The 24440-nt window shown below is 41.8% G+C and overlaps 1 protein-coding gene and 1 pseudogene across 3 annotated transcripts in view; both read right to left on the bottom strand.

Annotated features, from left to right (window-relative positions):
* The window catches only part of Sik3 (SIK family kinase 3), a 214056-nt gene that overhangs the window by 52468 nt on the left and 137148 nt on the right, over window positions 1–24440 (bottom strand). For all 3 annotated transcript variants that reach the window (XM_041638696.1, XM_041638695.1, XM_041638697.1), the window contains exon 4: window positions 22277–22438. In XM_041638696.1, the coding sequence (XP_041494630.1) occupies window positions 22277–22438 (162 nt within the window). The remainder of the gene's footprint in view (window positions 1–22276; window positions 22439–24440) is intronic.
* On the bottom strand, window positions 17060–18100 carry LOC121438377 (annotated as a pseudogene).

The raw sequence follows: 24440 nt of genomic DNA, 5'->3' as shown, positions 1-24440 counted from the left end.
TTTGTCTTTACTCTCTCTATATATATATGAGAGAGAGATTCAGCTTTTAAAACATTCTACCTCTGTACTTCCATGACTTTGTCTTTACCTCTTGTTTTAGGGGTGGGGGTGTACGTGTAATTCAGCTTTTAAAACACTCTACGTCCCTTGGAGCAATCTATTCTTTTTCTCTCAAGTTCCTTAAGAACTATTTATTAGAGTTGCCTGAACAAGGCTTGTACGATGACAACACCAGTTGACATTCTAGCTCGAATAGAGGGACTCTCACAGGCCCTGCCTCTAGATGAAGAGCTACAGAGCTAAAGGCAATAAAAAGCTGCCAAGAGAGAAAGAGTCAGGCTTCCCTTTCACAGGGACGAGGCCCCATGGACTGCACCACAGATTACACTATCAAGTAGTCAGAACTACACACATGATGCATATACACTCACACCATTAACAATTAAAGAGGTGATGAATTGGAGGAGTGGGGGCTCCTGAAAGGGATTAAAGAGGTGAGAGGTGGGAGAGAAACAACATAAATATAAGTATTCATATTTTTAAAAACCATTTTAAAAAGTTATTTTTTTTCCTGACTCCTTCCTAGTACTTACCATATTTAAGCATAGTGAGTGTGTAAGAATACTGCTTATGACCTGGCATGGTGGCTTATGCCTTTAATTCCTCTGGAGACAGAGGCAGATAGAAATGTGTGAATTTGAGGTCAGCCTGGTCTACATTGTGAGTTCCAGGCCATCTGGGACTCCATAGTCAGATTATATCCCAAAACAAACAGCAAATACTTCTTATGAATGAAACAACATTTAAAGTCCTCCCAACTGATCCACTTTTTGAAGAAAAAGTCTATTATGTAGCCCAGGCTGGCCTCCAATTCATTGTCCTCCTGTCGTGGCCTTCTGAGTGCTAGGACTAGAAGGAAATAGCACAAATCTTTCTAATATCCAACTTCTGAAACACAACTTTATACATCACAGTCTGCAAACAGTGAACATTGTCCAGACTCTTTCTTTATAAGCTAGTAAGGATATGATGCTAAAAATCTTTTTTTTTTTTTTTTTTTTTTTTTTTGGTTTTTCGAGACAGGGTTTCTCTGTGGTTTTTTTGGAGCCTGTCCTGGAACTAGCTCTTGTAGACCAGGCTGGTCTCGAACTCACAGAGATCCGCCTGCCTCTGCCTCCCGAGTGCTGGGATTAAAGGCGTGCGCCACCACGGCCCGGCGATGCTAAAAATCTTAACAAAACCAGACTGCTGGCACAAGCCTGTAACCCCAGATAATTGAAGGCTAAGGCAGGAGAACCTCAAGTTTGAGGCCAGCCTGGGTTGCTCAGTGAGGTGAGCAAAAAGAAAAAGAGGACTGTGCTCAGCAGCACAACGCTCGCCATCATCACAAATGAGACTTGCCATGCGGCATCTTTGATCATAACGTAAAAGAGGACTTAACTGCAGTTTAAGTACCAAAGCTAGCAGGCCCAGGTCCACACTCCTTCCTGACATATTTGTTACTATAAACCAAGGTTTCTTGTAGAGTATGGTATACTGCCTTCTCTGCCAGTAGCGCTTCACCTCAGTCCTCTTCGTCACTGCCATGCATGCTGGTAAGCCAGAAGTCTGACTAGTTCAATGTGCATTTAACTTTAATACAAGTTGTTTTTAAAGATTTAAATTATCCATGCAAGAGAAAACTCAAATTATGAACACACGGGAACACTGAAACTCCTTTTAAAAACTCAGCTCCCTCTAATAAATACTTGAGGAGTTGAAAAAATGAGCTGGAGAAAGTATCTTCTCTAGTTTCTCTTAGCTGCTTAACTTTGTGGGCACTTTCATACACACTTCAAACAGAAGGCTATTTTTGAGTACTGCTGGCAGTTTAGCAAAGCAGCAAGGAGACACTGGGATGTGCGGTACAAAGCAGGGGTAGGGAAAAGTGGGTGAGCAGCTTTTACTGTTTATAGTACACACAACTGAAATATCAACCGACACAGAAGAGAAAACTCTCATAACAAAAAAATAAAGCAAAGAGTAAAACAAGAATGGATTCTCACTGGTTTGGGTCAGAAATACCCAAACAGTAGATTTAACAACAGCAAAAAGCCTCAGAGATCATGTTTGCTCTGCCTCTCTGAACCTACAAAGTCATTATTTCTATTCAATAGGCGCTTAATGAATTCCAGCTTTGGAATGGCTCTTGTTTCTACTGCTCCTCATTATTTATTTACTAATGTTTCATACTCCTAACACTTCCACTACAAGACTCTAAGTAAATTCCTGCATCTCTTTACTCATTCATTCAACATGAATATATGGAAGACTTCCAGTGTCATACACAGCAATGTGATAATTCCTGGAGATAAACCAAAAGCACAAGGGGCATGATCACAGGGATGGCTCAGAAAGGAAGTAGGGGGCTCGCAAGATAACTCAGCATGTTAACAGTGCTTCCTGTACAAACCTGAGTTTCAATCTGAAGCGCTCACTAAAAGGCTGAGTGCAGCCAACATGCACATGCTAAGGAGGAGGAGCTAGGGCTGGCTGCTAGCTGCAAATTCAGCAAGAAACCCTGCTTTTAGAGAATAAAATGCAGAGGGATAGCATAGGACATCTGATGTCCTGTAACCTCCAAGTGCAGGTGCACACATATGCATGCAGAAACCAAATATATACCACATATCATACACACAAAACTTAAAAGAATTGAAGATAGTTGACCTGGGGAGGCAAAGGGGGGAAAGTGGCTGGAAACCAAATGGGGCAGAGGGGACACAGTCAGGGGCAGAGCAGTCAGGGACTGCCCCAGTCTTGCATGAGGCTTGAGTAAGAATCCTCCCCACCCCCAAGTGCATATCAGCACCAGATGAGAGGTTCTCAGCTGTAAATGCTGGGCTCTGTGGGCCTCTGCTTCCCTTCCCTCCCTGCTCTGCCTTGAGAAGTTCTGTAAGACAAGATAAAGGGACTTTGGTTATAAGGAACTATAACCTTTGGTTCTTGATACATTCTCACCACAGTCTCACTCTCAAACTGTTCTTATTCCCCCAACAGCCTTAACAAGGAATAGAAAGAACATATTTCATAATTTCATCTAATTAAGGTGTACTGGGTAACCAAAACCAATTTTAGAGTATTTTACCACAGAAAGAAGCCCTGCACCAACCAGTAGCCGCTCCCCTTCGCCCCGGCAGCAGGCCTTTACTCACTATTTTCCATCACTGTAAGCCTGACAGTTCTGGGCATTTTACATAGGCGGAATCACAGAATTTATGACCTTTTATGACTGGCTTCTCTCACTACTGTAATATTTTTAAAGTCTACCTATATTTGTCATCTATCAGTATCTCATTAGTTTTTTTTGTTGACATTGTTGAGCAAGGACAAAGATATACTACATTTCGTTTATTTGGTCTTATTCCAGTCTTCCAGAACAGAAGATTAGGCTGTTCCCACTTTCCACCTACATGAACGATGCTGCTGGTGCTCCTAGGAGGTTTGCTATTAAAGTGCTTTCATTTGTCTTGAAGATACACTCACCAAGAATTTCCATTGTTAGGTGATATGTGAAGTCTATTGTTAATTAGCCTTTTGAAAAAAATGCCTAAACTGTTATTCATTTTCCATTCCAATCACCAATGTGCAGAATTCCACTTCCCCCATTTTGCTGTTTGTTACCATTACATTTACAATTATTCCGCCCTCTGGGCATGAAGAAGTGTCTTACTGTGGCTTAATTTGCATTTCAGATAACTACTGACAGGACAGTGTTTTGTGGTTTTTAAACAAGGACTTGCTTGCTCTGTGGCTCAGGCTGGCCTTCAACTTGTAATCTTCCTGTCTCCCCTTCCCCCAGGAACACACATTATCACACCTAGTAGGAGGAATTCCTAAGGAACAGAATTGCACTTCTTGCTCATGGGGGAGGGGGTGGTGGTGGTAAAACTGATTACAGAGAAACTTTATAAAGGGGCTAGAGAAATGGGTCAGCAATTAAGAGCACTATTCTTCCAAGTGCCGGATTAGGTTTTCAGTGACATGGCCTCTCATAACTATCCAAACTCCAGCTCCAGAGGATACAATGCCCTCTTCTGGCTTTTATGGGCACTGAATGTACCTGTACACATATTTACACCCAAACACATATAAAATGAGGTAAATAAATACTCTTAAAATTGATATTAAAATCCATTCACTGAAAGTCATGTTAATGAGGAACTCCAGGATGAGGACGATATCCATATTATACAACAAAGAAACTTGTATACATACAAGCACAAAAGAGATTTCAAATCTCCTGGGACTCAAGCGAGGTAGACATCTCACCTATGAGATGGGCAAAAGACTTGAAAAATCAACCAACATGGAAAAAAAAAGGGGCAATGGGTACAAAAGTTCAAACTAATAGAAAAAAAAAATCAAACTCTTTCAAAAAAAATGAAACTCTTTCCTTCATACAATTAACACAAACTCTTCATGGTGGTGCATGTCTTTAATCCCAGTGCTCGGAGACAGAGGAAGATCTCTACAAGTTTAAGGCCAGCCTGGTCTACATAGTGAGATCCTGTCTCAAAGAACTAAAGAAACTCCAAACAAACAAAAACCAAAAACGCTATATGATTAATACATGCTAATTAAAAACCACAGGAGCTGGACACAGTGGAACACACTTTTAACCCAGCACTCGGGAGGCAGAGGCAGGTAAATCTCTGTGAATTCAAGATCAGCTTGGTCTACAAAGCAAGTTCCAAGACAGCCAGGGCTACACAGTGAGAGACCCTGTTACAAAAACACCCAACAACAACACCTGCAAGGACAGCCATTACCCACTTGCCAGGCCAACAAAGAATAACAATTACAGTAACACTCAGCACTAGAGACAAGAAACCATCTGCATTTGGCATGTTCCAGTAGAAAGTGAAACAGGCACACCACAAGCCCACGCTTCCACTCCTGAGTCTGTGTTCTTGTATGTTTAGCAAAGCACACTGAGGTCTGAGAGCACACCAGAATACTTAGGGACGGCTACTACCACTGCTAGAGCTCTGAACCAAAGCCATCCGAGTCACCATCAACAGAAAACAACTTGGTTGTGAGCCTAGCCTTTAATCCCAGCACTCGGGAGGCAGAGGCAGGTGGATCTCTGTGAGTTCGAGACCAGCCTGGTCTACAAGAGCTAGTTCCAGGACAGGCTCCAAAAACCACAGAGAAACCCTGTCTCGAAAAACCAAAAAAAAAAAAAAAAAAAAAAAAATTGAACAAATGAAGCAATATAAACATGAAATAACACACATAGGACAACCAATATGACTTCACTATTCTACTCATATATAACTAAAAACAAACAAACTAGCAGGGCATGTTGGTACACATATACAATCCCTGCAACCAAAAACCTGAGGTCAACTGGGCTACACAGAAAACCCTGTCTCAAAATAAATGCTAACAAAGAACACTATTTTTATTTACTTGTTTATTTATTTTTGCATATTCCCTCTTTCTTTCAGTTTGTCTAGCTTAAGGTATCAAGTCAAACAGATACCCAGAAGAAAAAAGAAAAATCTGGATAGAATAAAAATTAGACAACTAAAAGTGGATGAAATTTTGGCAAAACTTTCAGCTAATCTTTGCTAACTTTTTGTTGTTGGTGGGGTTTTTTTTTGTCTTTTTTTTTTTTTGGTTTGGTTTTTCAAGACAAGGTTTTTTTGTGTAGCCCTGGTTATCCTAACTTGCTCTGTAGCCCAGGCTGTCCTCAAACTAAGAGATTTGCCTGCCTCTGCTTCCCAAGTGCTCGGATTAAAGGCATTTACCACCACTGCCTGGCGAGACATTTTTTTTTCCAACTATACTCTTTAAGTTGTACAAATCCCAGAGGTAGAGTCAGTAGAAAGCACAGCCTGTCCCACTCTGCAAAAGCACAGGCTCTGTGTACTGGAACAGGTCCCTTTGTCCTGAAAACCTGGAGTGCCAGGACATGTCACTCTTGTGCTGGGTTCCCTGGACAGTGACCTTAAACTGATTGTGTTGTCATGGCCAGGATGGAGAACACCACAGGCCAAACACTGGTGAAATGTAAGAACACAGAAGATGGCAACTACAGTGAAATCACACAACACGCCACACACAGATTAAAGCAGAGAAAAGACTCAGGTCAAGTAAACACACTTGCAGCTTTAGAGTGTTCTTATGAAGAAGTCGAAAGCCATGAAGGAGACCATACTCACACAATAATTCAGGGTAGACCAAGTAAATCATGCTACATTTGCTTGACTGTACATTGATTTCCATGTGCTATTAAACAGTAATTTGATGGAGCATCCTGGAGAAGATACTTGATATAACATAAAGGGAGAAGCAGTATTTGTACATATGTGGATTATATATCAAAACCATGTCATAGGAAGAAATAATTTCTGAATGAAGGGCATCTTACAGGGAAGATCACATCTACAATGTTCAGAAATCTTTGACTTAAATTTCCAAAGGTATGTGTACATCAATTTATAGTTAATTATGTTCACACACACACATACAGATACACATGCATGTATGCATACATACATACATACAAACAAAACCTTTTGGTGGGATGTTAAATAACACCTTTTGAATGGAATGTTGAGACCAAGTTGGCCAATTTTCAATCCGCCTGCCTTAGTCTCCCAAAGGCTGAGATGTGTGTGCCCTATGCCCAACTTAAAACATCATTTTGAACAATAAACGGAAACACCCAGCAGTCCTTTGCAGAGAACTGATACTAGCTAGTGTCAACTTAAAAAGATGACATTCTTGGGGGCAGGAGAGAGTAGGAGGAGAGAGGGGAGGAAGGAAGGGGAGTAGGGGAAATGTATAGCTCAATAAAAATAATAAAAAAAGAGAGATGACAATCTTTATTGTTTACCTACCAGCAATGGGAAAAGATGTGTGGCCTGCAGAGTCAACCCAAGGTGATAAATGACATAAAAATTTACTAAAGAAACCAAAGGAAAAAAAAAACATTAAGGGCTGGTGAGGTCCCTCAATCAGTCAACTGACTGCCATGCAAGCATGAGGATCTGAGTTAAGAGTCCTCATCGCTGAGCATGGTGACAAAGATTTCTAGCTCCAGTGCTGGGGACAGGGAGACAGGTGGATTCAGAAGCTGCTGGTCAGGCAGCCCTGCTTAATCAGGCAGGCCTAGGTGTCCAAAGGTGGCCAGTGGGACAGCACTTAAACAACGATCAATAGTATCTTCTGACTTCCACGTGCCCACACATGAACATGCACACATGCATGTGGGCACACACAAAGGAAATTGCTTAAGTTAGATACTCGCCCCACACATCAGAAGCAATATGGGTGGAGCAGTCTTCTTATGTGGCCTATGGCCATTTATTTCTCCACCCGTGAGTAACTCAACATAATTTGCTAAGTCTCTTTTCCAACCCCCAACACCCAGTTGGTTAGCATTTGTCTGCAGGCTGAAATGGTAATGTAGTCCTTTTCTCATAATGCAAAGCAGAAGACTAATTTGAACCCTATGCTCATCATCTATGATGGTTTAAATACCAGGGGTTGCTATTGATTTAGAGCCTTGAAAACTCTTTGTTCTAGGCAAGACGAGGAGCCTGCAGCTACATAAAGTAGCAATGCTGTATCCTAAAAATACGCGCATCGTCAGCTGGGTATGTGAAATGTGGCAAAGAAAAGAGCAGAGAGCTGGCGGCACTAATTTAAAAATCAGGACAATTCCAAGAGCAAATTTTCTTGTTTGGTCCACCACTTCAGAGCAATAACCTTGACTTCTTTCTGGTTGACCAAGGAACAATCCAAAGCAGATGTAAACAGATGAGGCATAACCTTCCGCCAGCTCCAATGTTCTCAGCATGTGCAAAGCAGTACGGTGTGGTGTAATTGACAGCCAAGCCTTCTGGAGGCCTAGGCCTCCCTTCCTGCTACAATATATAAGTGAACAGCTGGGAGATGGAGCAGAAGACAGAGCAAACTGGGAATATACGCACGTCTCTAAGTGACCAGCCTCACTAGGAAGCACTGTGACAAGATCCTTCATTCTGTCAAATATGAAAGCTTCTGAGGACCACAATTGCAACTAGGGACAAATACCCCAAAGCAGAATTAATTCTGGCCCTTGTTTGATTTCTCAATGAACTTACAGGGAAAAGGGCTGTGCTTGCTGGAAATGACTCAAAACTAAAACAAAACAAAACAACAACAACAACGAGGAAGAAGAAGAACAACAACAAAACAAAGACCAAAACAAGTACAAGAAATATATAAATAAGAATTAGGGTGTATCACAGGATGTTAAAATGGAACACATCACAGAAAGGGAACTAATTCTATAAACCATGTAACTCAAGGCTTTGTGATTATTTTTATTGTTGTTATTATTGTTTGCCTTTTTTTTTTTTTGAGGAATAAAACATCAGTAGGCTGTGTGGCTCTCAGGATCACAGCTGATGAAGGGAGAGTTTGATATCTCCCAGGAATCATAGTATGAGTTCACCATGAAGACAACTTTTGGGAAGTCCTTGGTATTTAGCAATTGCTCCAACCCCTGGCTGAACTTCCTGAACAGAAGCTAATAAAGAAGTAATGGCAACTAGAGACTAGCAACCCGAAAAACACATTCAGGGAAAATCCCTTCAGGGGAAAATTTAAAACTCAGACATTATCCTATTCTGGGGGATTTGGGCCGATATTACATTGACATTTACAGTGAAGAACTTACTGGGGTTTCCCAAGACACGCTAGCAGGTGGGACCAGCAAATTCGTTATTTTGGGAGGAATAAGCCAATTTCCTCTATGCTAACACAGATAACACTACCCAGCTCACCTCATAACAAAGCAAAACTGAAAAGCCTTGCCAATGTCGGTCTCCATGTTAAACTCACTGTTGAGTAGATTAAAGGGGGCTGTAATTAGATACTGGAGATAAGAGAAGACAGCACCCACTGGAACTGTTAGAAACCATGGTCACAATGCTAAATCGTAACAAATTAGAGCCATAAAGGTCCATGGCTCAGCGAGCTCCTCAGACTTGCAGGTTAGCGTACAACTCAAAGTTTTACTGCACCTTTCACAGGGCCCAATGTATAAAGACCTCTTTAAAGTTTAAAGAGAAATTAACGATACCAGGTGGAAACATAGTATTTAAATATAGTATTTTTCAATTGAAAAATCATTTCAAAATGATAGCATATACCTTTAGTTTGAGCACCCAGGAAGCAGAGGGAAGTGGCTCTGTGAGCTGGAGGCCAGCCTTGGCTATTTAGTGAGATCCTGTCTCAAAACAACAGCAAAACCCCAGCCAGCTAAGCAAACACACACAAAAATAAGATATATGGGGCTAGCAAGACAGCTCTCAGTGGGTGAGCATCCAAGTCTGATTATTTGAGTTCGATCCCTGAGAACCATGGAAAGGTAGGAGAGAACCCACTCAACAAAGCTGTCCTCTGACCTCTGCAAGTTTGCACTGGCATGCACACCCATACACACACATCATGAACACACATGCCAATAAATTAAATTAAAAATTAGGACATAGCTTGATAAGAACGAGTCTACATTTGAAGAAAGGAAGGTGGGAGGGCATTTCTCTAGCTCTAAGGTATGGCCTGTGAGTTAAAAAAAAAAAAATGCTTTTCTTAGGCCAAAGCCAAAAGATAAACATAATTCACATTCCTAGAGTCATCAAAGTTGTAACCCTGAGAGACATATGTGGTAATAGGAAAGTACTTCCAATGTCTGATGCTCCACTAATGTGTTCTCAGAACAATATGGATAAGACAGACATGGTTTTTAACATCTCTAAATCAGACTGTGGGTGAGACAAATAACAACTAGAGAATTATGCCCATTATCTGAGCAGCCTTCAGAGGGCAATTGGTATGAGAGAGACAAGTGTGACTTCCTTAGCGGTTTTGCCAACAGTTCAGAGAATCCTACTAGCGCATGATTACAATTCTATCACATGGGAGGCAGAGCTAGGATTGCTACAGGTTTGAGGCCAGACCAGTCTGGACTCAGAGTGAGACCTGTTTCAAAACAAAGGGGGATGGGGAGGAGAGCCAGGCAGGCAGTGGTAGCAGGCACCTTTGATCCCAGCACTAAGGAGGCAGAGACAGGCAGATCTCTGAGCTCAAGGCCAGCCTGCTCTACAGAGTAAGTTCCAGGACATCCAGGACTATACAGAAAAACCCTGCCTCAAAAAACCCAACAAACAACAAGACCCATCCCTTCTCCCAAAAAAGAAAGAAAGAAAAAAAAAAAAACAAGAGAATTTCTAATGTAACCAAGAAAAATAAGATTCTCATTGGATTAGAATATAAGGGAAATTCCTTTACATTGAATTGTATAAGAAACCAGTATTCTTTAACTCTTTTGACTCACATTCCTTTTTGTTCCTTTCTTTTTCCAACACTTACAAACATCTATCTAGTTCGTTGGATGGGAGTGTGGACAATGCGTGTCTTGTTATGCGTGTGAGAGCCAGAGGACAACGCATGGGAGTCACTCCTCCCCTCGATCCTGTGAGCTCCAGTCTCACACCACAGCACCAGAACTTACACCAGGCTGGCCTTGACCTTCAGTCAATCTTGCTGCCTCTGCAGGCCAAGTGCTTCAATTTCACCAGTGGGCTACCACACCCAGGTACAAACTCCTTTTAAAACAACGTATTCTACATGGGAAATAGAAAAAGACAAGATCTCCTGGGTAAATTGGGAGCATGGGGACCATGGGAGGGGGTTGAAGGGGAAGAGAGAGGCAGGGAGGGGAGCAGAGAAAAATGTAGAGCTCAATAAAATCAATAAGAAAAAGTGTAAAAAAAAAATAAACCCAAAACCCCACAAAGTATTGTCTTAAAATCTCCCAAGAAAGAAATTTTTTAAAAAATTCTATTGTTTATGATAAAATAGTTTAGGCCTGCCTTTAGTACATAGAAATCTATCTCAATTCTTCTACCTCTTCCTCAAGAAACAAAATAGTTGATTTAAAGGATCTTGGTATAGTGGGAGACATGTTTAGTTCCAGAGACTGAGGTAACAGGATCTTGAGTTTGAGGCTAGCCTCTGTCTCAAAAAAGCAAAATAAGTGGTTGAAAAGTCCTTCTTCATCAAGTTCAAAACAGAGTAAAGTCACCATTAACAGCGCCCACACTAGCAGCGCCCATACTAACACACTTAGGGAAAATATTCATTTCTATTTGATATATACTGCTTATTTTAAAAGTTACATATGCACTGAAGTTAATTAGTTAAAATATGTAAATCTTTTAATGACCTGGGATGTAGAGTGGATGTATTTGAACCTAAACCACCAAATCAGTTTATTTGAATTATTTTCATGTATTGTTTTTTTCAAATGATAAAATGGATTATCCAGCGTAGGGCCATTATTGTAATCATTTACTATACACCATGGATGCAGCACCACAGTATGTACATTTATAGATACATGGATATGAATATATAAAATTTAAATGTAGCACATCTGTATCATGTATGTATGTTCGTCTGTCTATACTAAGTTTTTAAAAATTCGGCTTCTGAGAGCTGGAGAGATAGCTCAGTGGTTAAGAGCACTGGCTGCTCTTCCAGAGGTCCAAAGTTCAAGTCCCAGCAACCACATGGTGGCTCACAACCATATGTAATGTGATCTGGTGCCCTCTTCTGGCCTGCAGCATACATGTAGACAGAATGCTGCATACAAAATAAATCTTAAAAAAAAATTGGCTTCTGAACCTTAGAAGCATGTCTTGATGTGTTATATAATAACTGTGATAAACAAGGTGATTCATAAATTTTACAAAGTATAACTTGAAGCATTGCGTAATTAATCTTTCAGTCTTAATAATTTGAATTTCAACATTAGTGTTACTCATTCCTTATATAGTCCAAGGGTCCAGAACATATAAATTTAACAAAATACAAGAAATATCTAACTCCTGATGAAAATTGTTATGGCAATCAACTGCCTAAACTGAGCAATGGATTGGCTGAGTGATAAGCCTGATCATAGCCCCCTGCCCAACAGCAGACACAGTTAAATTACACTCAGAGGTACTCCAATAACTGCATTCAAGGAGGGTGGGACCTAAAGAACTACTCCATTTATTAACTCCTAAAAAATAGAAAAGGCGAGAGAAATCACTATCATTTTGGCGGGAGGTCTGGGATGGGTGTGGGGTTGAGACAGATTCTCATTTATCCCAGTCTGGTCTTGGTTATGTAGCAAATGATGTCCTCGCCAGTTTCCATTTCCCAAGCTGGGATTATAAGCATGTGCCTGACCCCCCTCTTCCTTTCTCTCCTTTTCCTCTCCTATAGGGTCTTTGTGTACCAAATGTCAAACCCAGCACCCTGCACATGCTAGACAGACGCTCTACCACTGAGCTATAGCCCCCACCCTTTACTATCACTTTCTGAGATATGAATCTCTAGGAGCACTGAGACCTGAAGACTGGGAAAACATTGGCTCAGAAAGGCTCCTGTACGCTGTTGGAGGTGTCAAATTAATGGTGGGCTGTGTGCAGCCTGAGCAAAGAGCCAAGGACCACATAGCTCAGGGCACTTTTAAAGCAAAAACAAAATACCCAGGCCTACCATTAACAAACTGGTCTTTTCTGTTCCACATTGAGTAAACAGATAGAAATATTATATTTGCTCTCTTATGATCTTTAAGAGAACTGAAAAAAAGTATATTTCTAAACTCATAATAATGAGAACCAGATTCTGGTCTAATAGGGACTTTCTGAGAAAGCAATCTTATACACCTTTTTACTTTTACATTCTCTTATTTTTTGTTATTGTTGTTTCTGCTGTTACTCTGAGTCAGTTCTCTCTTCATAGCTCTAGCTGCCCCCCTGCCTCTGCATCCCAAGCTGCGATTAAAGGTGTATGCCACCATGCCTGCTAACATCTTATTCTTAAATTATTTTATTACTTGTATATGTGTGTGCATGCAAGCATGAATGTCAGTGCAAGTACACACATCCCAAAACGTCCACCATCCCTTTAATTTTAAGTGTCTTGCAATTTTCATGCAATACACTACAGATATCTTTGACGTAGAGTGAAGGGCATGTTAACCCTTTCCCAATATCAACTGTAGCTGTGGAGTGTGATTCTGCGAGAATTAGCAGAGCATGGTCTTGGACAGACCTAGGGAAGATCCTGTAGTATTTATATCCTCCAATAAAATCAACAACACACTGAACAAATTAGCAATGCTTTTGCAAAGCAGCCTGAATTAGAAGTTACAGCTAAGTGTCTCCGATTTTCTTTCATTTATCCTTTGATTGCTTGAAAATTTCAAAACTTTCAGCTTCTGCAACATTAGTAAGCCTGAAATTTTCTTCGTTTTAGGTATTTGTATTATCTAGACTATGAAGCAACAGTTTTTATTTGATCTGTTCACATGGGTTTGCATCTGATGGGGAGCAAATTATGTTGGCTGGGAAGTGCTCACATCCTTACTGACTTACAGTGTCCACTGTGGTCCCAGAGACAAAGCAATCTGAAAGCTGGAGCTGTTCTTCAGGGATAGGGACACACACACAAGCTCATGAGTATCCTACCCTACCCTCAGTTCAGGCCCCTCAGCCGGTGCAGAGGAGGCAAAGATCATGCCCAGACTTCCATCCACAGCTTCTTGTTATTGTCCAAGGTCTCAAAGCAAAAGTTTCCATGTTTTTGCGGCCTTCTGCATCCTTCTCTTTTTCTACTCTGGACCCCTCTTTCCCTCATTTTCCAACTATCTCCCAAATAAGAGTCATTCATTAATAGATACCAGCACAGAAACCCCAAAGGCTCAAGAAAGGATCAGGTGTAAAGTGCATGAACCAGAGGTTTGTATAAGATGAATCTGCAGCTGGGGAAGGAATTATCCCCTCCTTCTCCAATGTGTATGTCTACACATCCTCAGGAGCACAAAACCTACAAGCTAACCAGAATGCATCTTGTTGGAACATGAACTTTCTCCTACATTAAGCTGTTGATAATTTTAATATTAAAGCCAATGCAGACACAACATGGAGTAGAACACAGCCTGAAGCATGGGAATAAGATGGTGTAAAAGAGGTCTTTTCAAGCTATTCTATCACCCCTTACACACCCTAGCAGGCTGAGCTCTTTCCTTCTGCTGTGTGGAGACCACAAGGAAAGATCTGGCAAGGCAGCTTCTGCACTGTGAACCCTTATAAGTGCAGTCATTCTTGACCGCTCACTTACAACACAAAACTACAACTGACAAAAATGTTTCCATTTTAACTTTAGAATCTTTTCATACAAAATACACACACACACACACACACACACACACACACATTAACTTTTGAATAAAAGAATATTGATATTTGATTTATAGGGTTTTAGTCTTAGGAGCAAGATTCGGGAGAGATGATTTTAATTTAAAATTTACTTATGTACATGTATGTACTTCTGTGGGGACATGTGCATGGTGAGTGTAGTGCCCTCAGAGGCCAGAAGAGGGTTGCAGATTCCCTGGGGCTGGAGCTGTAGACAGCAGTAAACCACCCAGATTGAGTGCTGGCAACCAAACTTGCGCCATCTGCAAGAGCAGTTCACACCCTTAACCTCTAAACCATCTCTCTGGTTACCAGAAGAGACACTTTTTCAGATTATTCTACTATTATTTGTATTATTCTTTAAAATTAGTTTACCTCTGTTGTGTGCATATATGTAGGAATATTCATGCATCTGCATACTTGTGGGGAGCCAGGAGTGACTCCTCAGAGTTGGAGTTACCGGGGTTAGCCAGGTCTGTCCCATGGTGCTGGGACTCCTACTCTAGTCCTCATGGATGCACGGCAAGCGTTCTTAGTCCGTGAGTCATCTCTCTGGTCCCCAACTTTCCAACCACTTAACACGAATCAGGGTTATCAGCACTCACTACACGAGTGTCACATGCCATCCCAGGGACACAGCAAAAGTTAGGTTCAATTATTACCTGCATTTAAGAGTCCACAATTGTCTTGTCTGGTTCCCCACTTACAGCCCATCAGCCTTGAAGGTGTGAGGGCTAGTCCAATAAAGAGTTCTGGGTCAGGGAGTGAAGAATGGGTTGACTGATGAAGACTGCATGAGATTTCCCTGGGATCCCAGCACAGTCCAACAGTCTCTCCCACCTCGTCTTTCTTGAAGGTGTCTCAGATTTTCTGATGGACTGCAGAAGGTCAAGGGACTCAAAAACTGTTTTGATTTCCTACTTTTTAAAAAGATGCCACTCTCACTGCTCTGAGGCCCCAACTTTCCACTGTCCCTTAAACCTATGCACTCTGGAATCCTTGCAAAGGGTTGGCTTTTCTGTAGCTACCCTGGAGGTCCTTGCCGTCTCCTGACTGCCAACTAAAACAATAACACGGGAGTGGAAACTGTCTTGTGGAACCCACTCTTGGAGTCGACATTTAAAGGGAAAAGTTTCCAACTTCCTTAGGATAAAGAAAATAAGTTTCTACAATTTTCAAAACATTCTCATTATGTCTGAAATTTGAAAGCGCTTTTCTTTAGGGAGTAAGCCAGCTCTGTTTAATGTTTTTCTTAGATATATATATATATTTTTAAAAACATAGAAATCTCACTACTTAATCTTTAGAAACAAGACTTAAATTACTTTAAAGTAGCAATGTATCAACCATTAAACAAAAATGTTGCAAAGAAATTTATGTTTACTGTTGATGGCTAAACATAATTTCTATCCGAAACAAACATTTGATGGGAAGTTCTTTCTTGATGGCTCAGCCAGTCAACTGCTGCCACCCTAGAAATTCTCCTTGCTTCCCCGTGTTTGTCATCCTTCCTACTTTCCTGTGTCTGCTGCCACCATCCTCATGCAGGACCCTACCACTCTGCAGCATTTTTAAATGGCCCTATTACCTTCCTGTCTTTGCTCCCCAACCCTCTCTCTCTATCCATCCTGAAGTTATCTTATTAAGTCTTAATAGTCAAGCACTTTCAAACTCCAGTGAAAGAAAATCTATTTCTTATACATGGTTCCCATGTCTTTTAACAAATGTACTGCACATGCCCAATGCATCCACCTGTGCCACGACACATGTGTGGAGGTCAGAACCATTGGGAGTTGGTTCTTTCTTTCTGCCTTGGTTCTGAGGCAGATTCTCTCTTGATTCTTCTGTGAACTCCTAGCAGGCTAGCTGACCCGCTAGCTTCCCAGTGATCATCCTGTTTCTACCTTCCATCTCACTGTAGGAGTGCCAGGATCAAGGATCATGTGACCCATCCCATGGCTTGTTTGCAAATGCACCATGCACATTCTACCACACCTATACCTCGCTTCCTAGGGGAACCAAAATAAAACCCCACCTCCGGCCATGTGCACCTGGCCCTTGCCACTTTGGTCACTGTAACTCCCTCCATGTTGGCTCTTTTCACCTCTAGCCACGCTGGCCTTTTCCATTACATTTCTCTTCTCTTTTACCTTTTGCACTGTCTTCCTTCAGCTTGGAAGGCCTTACCTGTTCTGACAAAAGCAGTCTCTCTCCCACAAATCATTCATTCACATTACTGGAACTACATCTTTCACAGCCCTTACTAAAAGCTGGGTGTCCCTCCTCATCAGGATGACAGTAAAAGGGACAGTTTTATCTGAAGCTGCATCCCCAGGATCTCAGTGCCTACACAACGGGTACTTCATCCATATTCGCTAACTGAGCGTCTGGAAGGTTCTCCTCTACCCTGTTGATTCTACCATCCTTCAAGTCTTACCTCAAATGCTACATCTTGAGTAGGGTATTGAAATCTGAATCAATACTGGTACTGGGGATCTTATTTTTCTTTTCTTTACTGTGTCCTAAGCTTCTTTATGTTAAAAACAAGAAGATGAATGATGGGCTCATGATGAACGGCATCACTGAACCTCACCTTCCATCACACCTCCATATACTTCCTGTGTCCCCTCACCCCCTTGCTCTCAATCCCTCCTCAGTAAATGAAGAACTCATCTCAAGGCCATGGTAGCACAGCCTTCACGTTCTCTCGGTAGACCTCCTTCCCCTTCCCTCTGTTCACCCCATCTCTGTGCAGGGTTGGTGCCTCAGTCTGATGCCGTGGGAGAAACCAAAGCAATGACAGAAACTGAGAGAAAGGCTTCATCCTCAGTAAAAGGGACCTAAGAAGCAAGGGCTCCTGTAGCCTAGGACACCAAAATGGGCCTCTGGTGGCAGAGGAAAGGACGCAGGGCTCCTGGGAAAGGAGACCCTGCAGCCTCCTACTCCTCTCGTTGGAGAGGTCAGTGTTTGATCACCTGCCCTTATGGTGTTGGCTACAGAACCACAGTGGGACCACACCCTTCTGCAGCCCGAGATGCTTGGCGATGATGCTCATCTGCCGCAGGATGGGATTCGGGCACTGCAGAAACATGTTCCCCAGGTTCCCTCATGCAATTCTCCATGCTTCTCTGCTTTTTCTTGTGGGGCTGTACCAGGGTCTCCTTTTTGCACATCGCCTGAAGGTTCTCAGCTTTCTCCAACCACTTCTCCAGCAGGGGCCGCAGCTTACACAGGTTCTTGAAGCTGAGCTATAGGACCTCAAAGCAGGAGATGGTCACCTAGCTGAACACCTTTCCAAAGAGAACGTCCAGGGTGAGCCCCATGTCAGCCTGGGTGTACGCCAAGGTGATCCTCTTTTGCTTCGGGGGCTCGGCAAACTGTTCTAGTTCCTTCTTCAGGGCTTTCACTCCCTGGGGCTCTCGGGACTTGATTCCACCTCCTCCAACTTCACAGTACTGAACTGGACAGGACAGGACCCAGAGGAGGCCTCCTTTGAGTTGCTCCCCATTCTGGCTCCTGCATGGCCCTTGGACTGCAGTCTTTAAGCCAACTTGTGGTATTAGGCCCAGTCCAACTTGGGGTCTACAGTATTGTTATTCCTCCACAGAACTCATATGGCAGGGAACATGAGGAGAACCCTAATACCTCCAAGGTTGGCCCAACCTGTGGCCCAATTCCAGGCCCTCTTGAAGGGCCTTAGAAGCTTAGCCATGTTCGAGGATCCACTCATCTTGGCCTGAGCCCTCCTGACCTATCACCCCTGGCAGGGATGAGAAGGCAACGTCTGAAGGGAAGTATCTGGCCATGGGGAAGGTGGGCACCCCGAGCCAGGGGTCTGATTATTGAGGTTCTTCTCCACAGTAGGTGTGTGCTAATGAGGCGGCATGGGTCAGCAAACAGAATGCGCGTAGAGATCCTGTAATTCCCAGTGTGCTGGAGTTTTATAAACTTCAGCCTGTCAAAGTGTATGGTGATTACAACATATCATTAATGGGGCAACATGTCACAGTGTGCCTAATGGGATGTCTCTTTCACAGGGAACTTTACCTGAAGCTGAAGCAATTAAACACTATCAGCCAAGGACAATATATATATTGTGTCTGTGTATATGTATATATGTAGTTAGGCATGGCACTGCTCAAGAGGCTGAGGCAGGCAGATCTCTGTGAGCTCAAGGTCAGTCTGATCTACATAGAGCAAGACCTGCCTCAAAATTTTTTGTTTTATACTTATCTTTTTTATTGGGGTGAACAACACATGTGTAATGTGTGTGGAGATCAGAGAACAACTTTCCAGGATCAGCTTCCTCCTTCTACCATGTGGGTCCTGGGGATGGAACTCAGGTCATCAAGTACCTTGAACAGCTGACCCACCAGAATGCTTTAAAACCAAAACCACTTAGATATTGGCATAAAAATGTTAATTTCTTACATTTCTTAATTGGAATTTTATTAGTTTCAAATTAAGTTGCTCCATAACATAAATGGTTTAAAGATGAGCTGCTAAAGACCAGGGATCCTTCTTTGTTAGTACCAAGGATTGAACCCAGAACCTAATTCATGCTACATCAGCATTCTGTAGCTCAACAATTTCCACCCTTTTTTATTTTTAGAGATAGGGTCTTAATAAGTTGCCCAGGCTAGCCTCAAACTCAAAATCCTCCTACCTTTGCCTTCCTAGTGGTTAAGATTATAGGTGTACCCCTTCCCAGGACTAATAAAACATCTTAACAAAATGAACCAAATGCATTTTTTCCAGGTAGAGATGGTGGCATATACCTATGATATAAGCTTTCTAGGAGACTGAAATCTGAGGCTCTTGAGTGAGAGGCCAGTCTGAGCTATATACAAAGACTCTTTACACACACACCCCAAAACAGACAACTCATTTTCTCTCTTATATGAGTCTTTCAACTACAGTGGCTTCCTTCTAGAACTTCAATACGGTATCAAAAATGACCACTGAAAAGACTGTAGCTCTAATCTCTTAAGATTATAGTTGATTTCATTTCTTACCAATCACATTCTATCAAAAGCATCTAACCCACTCTGCATTTAGCCGTGCTCTACTTGGCTTCTACTAAAGGCTTTTCTCACAGTCATCTCTTAAGTTCAAGGAAGATGTGGCAAGTACAAACGAGAATTCTAATATATGTGCAAAAAAAAAAAAAGCTCACGCAATGACTGAGAAACCACATAATAAGGGCATGCAGAAGAAAGAATGCAACATCAATCACTTAAAGAAAAACATTAAACACTGTAGCAGATCAGGAGCTGGAGTCCCAACTTAGTCTTTGTTTTGCTCTGAAAACAAATACTAAAACTGTAAACACTTAAAATGAACTTTAAAATTGTGCCAAAGTCTATCTTTTAAAACCCAGAGAGAGACTGTGTAAGGCTGGCTGCCAGCACCCCAGTAGTGTTCAACAACAGACTTTCACTGCAACTCCTCAAATTTGTTTTACTTTAAAAAAAAAAATTAAAATCACCTTGCCCTAATATTTCAGTAATTTCCAGTTTCAGTTATCAATGACCTCAGGTTTTAGTCTCAGTTTCTCAATGGAAAAACTAAATGACACAGGAATTTTCCGTAACATAATCAGAGTGGATCTAACTGAGAGTCACAAACCAAGGAAGCATAAAAAAATACACAAAACAAACAAACATACCTTAACCTTAGGTCAAATATACAGAATGAAACTATAAATAAAATAAAGAGGGATATTAAACTATTGTAATAATCCAAAGCCCCTGGGGATGACACTGTAGGCCCGAATCATGTCCTCCAAACATACCTAGGTTCCTAAACTTCACACTTGTGAATGCATTGTATTACAGGGTAAAAGGAGCTTTGTGTGCAAATGACCAAACAATTAATAGCTGCAAACTTCAGAGGTGGTCTTGGATCATCTACTAGGACCTGATGTAATGACAGGACTCCTTACAGTATGACAAATTATGAGGTCCAAAGTCACGGCAACAGAAGCATGATGGTGAGTGCCATGAAGACGGGGCAGGTTGTCTCTACAAGGTAAAATGGCAAGAATCTAGTTTTCCCTTTAGGTCCTCCGGGACCCAGGCCTGCTCAGCTCAAACCTAGATGTTAGCCTTGAAAGGCATGTTTTGAACTACGGACTTCCAGAACTGACTTAGAAAACCATTGTATGTGGAGCCATGGAGTCTGTGCTGATTGGTTCACTGACAGTAAGCCTGTTGCACCTTACCTTTGCAGGACGAGTCTTGCTATGCATCCCAGGCTGCCCTCAAACTTAAGGTCCTCCTGCCTTGGTCTCCCATGTATCATTCATCTGAGTTCTGTGAGCTTTTATCAACAATCTGTAGGTTTTATCAACAATTAATTTCAATGAAGCTACATAAAGTACTTATAAAAGAGGGTTCGGAATGGCCACAAATGACATAAAGACAAAGAAAGGCATGATTTTGTGCTAACAATGTCCTTGACAGTCTGAGGCAGGATGATTGAGTGTGCCTGGCTTAGTCTTACACTAAAAAGAACCTTTGATTCTTGCCTGCTATGTTGTGGCCGGCTCAACAGTGACAAACTATGTGAAGTTCTGAACAAGAGCACAACCATCAGTCCAAGAAAAGGACAGAGACAGGTGACACTGGAACAGAACAGGTATGTCTATGCCTAAGGGACAGAAGTGCCACAGCTTGCTCGGGTACTGTGACCCGGAACAAGATACAAATCTGAATTCTTTGCAGGAAATCTGAGAACAGCTTTTGAGTCCTTGGCTCTTCTGGTGATTAAATTCTAACAATACTTCAGTTTTCAGCATGAGACATTCTGGCTTTCCTCTGGGAGATAAGGAACATACAATGTAATACGTACAAACAGTCAAAGGACAAAAATGCCCATTTTTCTACTTATGACTGCTGTGCACTCCCATTCTTCAAACCAGTAGGAGATGCGCTTGCATCTGTCAGGCAAACGCTGGTCAGTCAGCACAACAAGTGTGAGCCACTGAGAAAGAAACGTGGAGAAGTTAGACGGGCAGACTAGTGGGTATGAAATAAAAGGTTGGACTGAAAACCAGAGCTTAAAACTTGCTAAGAAGCACCCTTAGTGGATTAAAGTGAGATCTGGATGCAAGAATTTATATATGTGGGAGGAGAAAATACTTAGAAAAATCTCAATAGGTCCTAAACCACCTTTTCACATCTTAAGAGATAAAGCAGCTTTAAATAAACATTATATTATGCTTTGGGGGCGTTGTAATCTATTTTATGAAACTTTTACAGAATACAGCCTATAGAGTAAGCACGCTCTACATCCATGGTGGTACACATCAACCTTTGCGAGAGAAGCTGAGTACATAATTTTAGTAGTTTTCCTTTCTATTTACAAAAAAAAAATATTTTTCATTAGTTACAAAAGACTTACAAAATAAAATAACAGAATTTGAAATACTACCACCTCTTCCTTTCTTCCTAGAGAGTTCCTGAAAATACTATATTTTTTAAATGTGCTTTGAAAGTTTACTAATTTTCAGACTATTAAAGCATGAGACACTCTGGTTTTCCTCTGGGAGATAAGGGACATACAATGTAATACTACAAACAAAAACACTGCTGGGGTGGGAGTGTAGCTCAGTGGTGTCCTCAGCATGCACAAACTGGAGTTTAGTAGTTGACTCTAATTTTATTTTTTCAGGGAGGAGGTTGTTTGTTTTTCAAGGTGGGGTTTCTCTGTGTAGTTTTGGATGTCTCACAACTAACTCTGTAGAATATATTGGCTTTGAACTCAGAGATCTGTCTGCCTGCTCTGTCTCCCAAGTGCTGGGACTAAAGGCATGTGCCACAACCACCTGGCTCATGTTCTAAGTTTTTTTAAGAGTCTAAATTGCCCCTACTTTCACCATGCTTCTTTTAAACAAGAAGCTCTCGCCCCTTGCCTTAAGAACCTTGACTGAGGAGCTCCTCCATCCTGTCTTCACCACACACATTCAGCACACACCTCACCTGCTATTTTGATATTCAGATTGGCATCCAGAAGCAAATTTTCAGCTTTTAAATCACGATGAACGATATTCCGACAGTGACAAAAATATACAGCTGTGACAATCTGCTTGAACTTCCGCCGAGCTTCCTTCTCTGCCATTCTTCCATGGGCCACCAGGTGGTCTGTGGTGAACAAGAGAGAGTCAATACCTACCCAAGATGATGTCAAAGACCCCTGTCCCCAGGTGGTTTAGAAGGCAAGTGAAGCACCCATCTGATAACAGTTTAAAAGTGAACAGAGGGGGGCTGGAGAGATGGCTCAGTGGTTAAGAGCACCACCTGCTCTTCCAAAAGTCCTGAGTTCAATTCCCAGCAACCACATGGTGGCTCACAACCATCTGTAATGAGATCTGTGCCCTCTTCTGGCCTGCAGGAAGAGTACTGAGAATACTGTATACATAATAAATAAATAAATCCAAAAAAAAAAGTGAACAGAGGGGCTGGAGAGATCGCAGTGGTTAAGAGCTGTGGCTGCTCTTGCAGAGGCTCAGGTTCAGTTCCTGGCACAGCCATGGTGGCTATAGCTCTATGACTCCAATTCCAGGAGACCTGATGGCTTCTTTCTGACCTTCATGGGTACCGGGTATGCATGTGGTACACACATATACAGGCCCACACCCACACCCAATAAATATAAAATGAAACAATAACTAAAACCTGAACAGAGCTGAAGGAGAACAAGGCACTTTCCTGTGCACATCCATAAAAACTCACCAGCAATAAGAACCCAAACCACTCTAAGCCTGAGTCTATTGTGATGAGGGTGCGTAAGAGTACACATGGCACCACCATAAGAAAGAAGGGTTCTCAGGGCTTAGTGCTATTATTCAAGAATCATAACACTTAACACCTTCCTTCTCACAACCCCACTGCAAAAGATTACATGTACATAAGCAAACACACATGAAGATAAGCATCAAAAGCATTTCCTGTGTTTGAAGAGTGTGTCAAAAAGCAGAGTCATAGTAATAGATATCTCAGAACAGAGTACACACAAAGCAGGAGACTGGCTTTCTGCGGGGCTCTGCCCAGGCTGAATACTCTTTCTTTCTTTCTTTCTTTCTTCCTTCCTTCCTTTCTTTGCTTTTCTTTTTCTTTTTCTGGTTTTTTGAGACAGGGTTTCTCTCTCTGTCCTAGCTGTCCTGGAACTCACTCTGTAGACCAGGCTAGCCTCGAACACACAGAGCTCCACCTGCCTCTGACTCCCTGGAATTAAAGCCATGTGCCACCACCACCAGGAGACATCTACTTTCTTAAAGTTCTATAATTTGACATTCTTTGGTCACTTAACAATGTATATACATCTTTATATCTGAGTCTGCTATTCTTAGAACTATGATACTAATTTTTACAGAAAATATTAACTGAAAACCAAGAGATTTCTATCAAGAAAAATGATCAATAGTTGAGCTACTAGAATATAGGGGGAAAGCAAACAACAAACAAACAATCTGGCATGTGACAGACTGTGGCTGTCCTCAGGACTGAAAAGCCATTTGACTGCACCACAATCATTGCAGCAAGTTTTAGAAGTACTTTCCTACAGAGTAAGGCACTGGCTGATACTGCGCCAATGCACACACCTAAACCTAGTTGCACATCATGACAGATGCCCGGATTAAACGTCAACCGTGGGACTAGAGAGTTGGCCTCAGCAGTTAAGAGTGTATCCTGGCTGGGCATGGTGGTACAGGCCTTTAAACCCAAAAGTGTATACTGCTTGCCAATGACCCAGGTTCAATTAATTCCCAGTGCTCACGTTGGGCCAATCACAGCTATGAGGGAACTCTAGCCATGGAGGAATTTACACCTTTTCTGGCTACCTGAGTACCCACACTTATACGGCATACATTCACACAGACACACACACACACTCACAGAGAGAGAGACACACACACACATACTCACATAAATTAAAATAAAATAAATCTTGAAGAAATGCAACAGCATATTCTGAGAGACACTTCTAATGACCTTCTGTGAAAAGTCCTTTAACCAAACGATCCAGCTGAAAAAGAATGTTAGCTTTATGTATCCTGAGATAATAAAAAGTACAAAATTAAGCAATATAGGTATACATATGACCGCTCATTAATAGTTCACTGAAATCACCCAATTATTTTGG

This window comes from Microtus oregoni, unplaced genomic scaffold (genome assembly GCF_018167655.1).
Source record: "Microtus oregoni isolate MIOR12 unplaced genomic scaffold, Mior012 000055F_ref0000237, whole genome shotgun sequence".
Lineage (NCBI taxonomy): Eukaryota > Metazoa > Chordata > Mammalia > Rodentia > Cricetidae > Microtus > Microtus oregoni.
The sequence above is the reverse complement of the archived record's forward strand: the minus strand, read 5'-3'. Positions and strand labels throughout refer to the sequence as shown.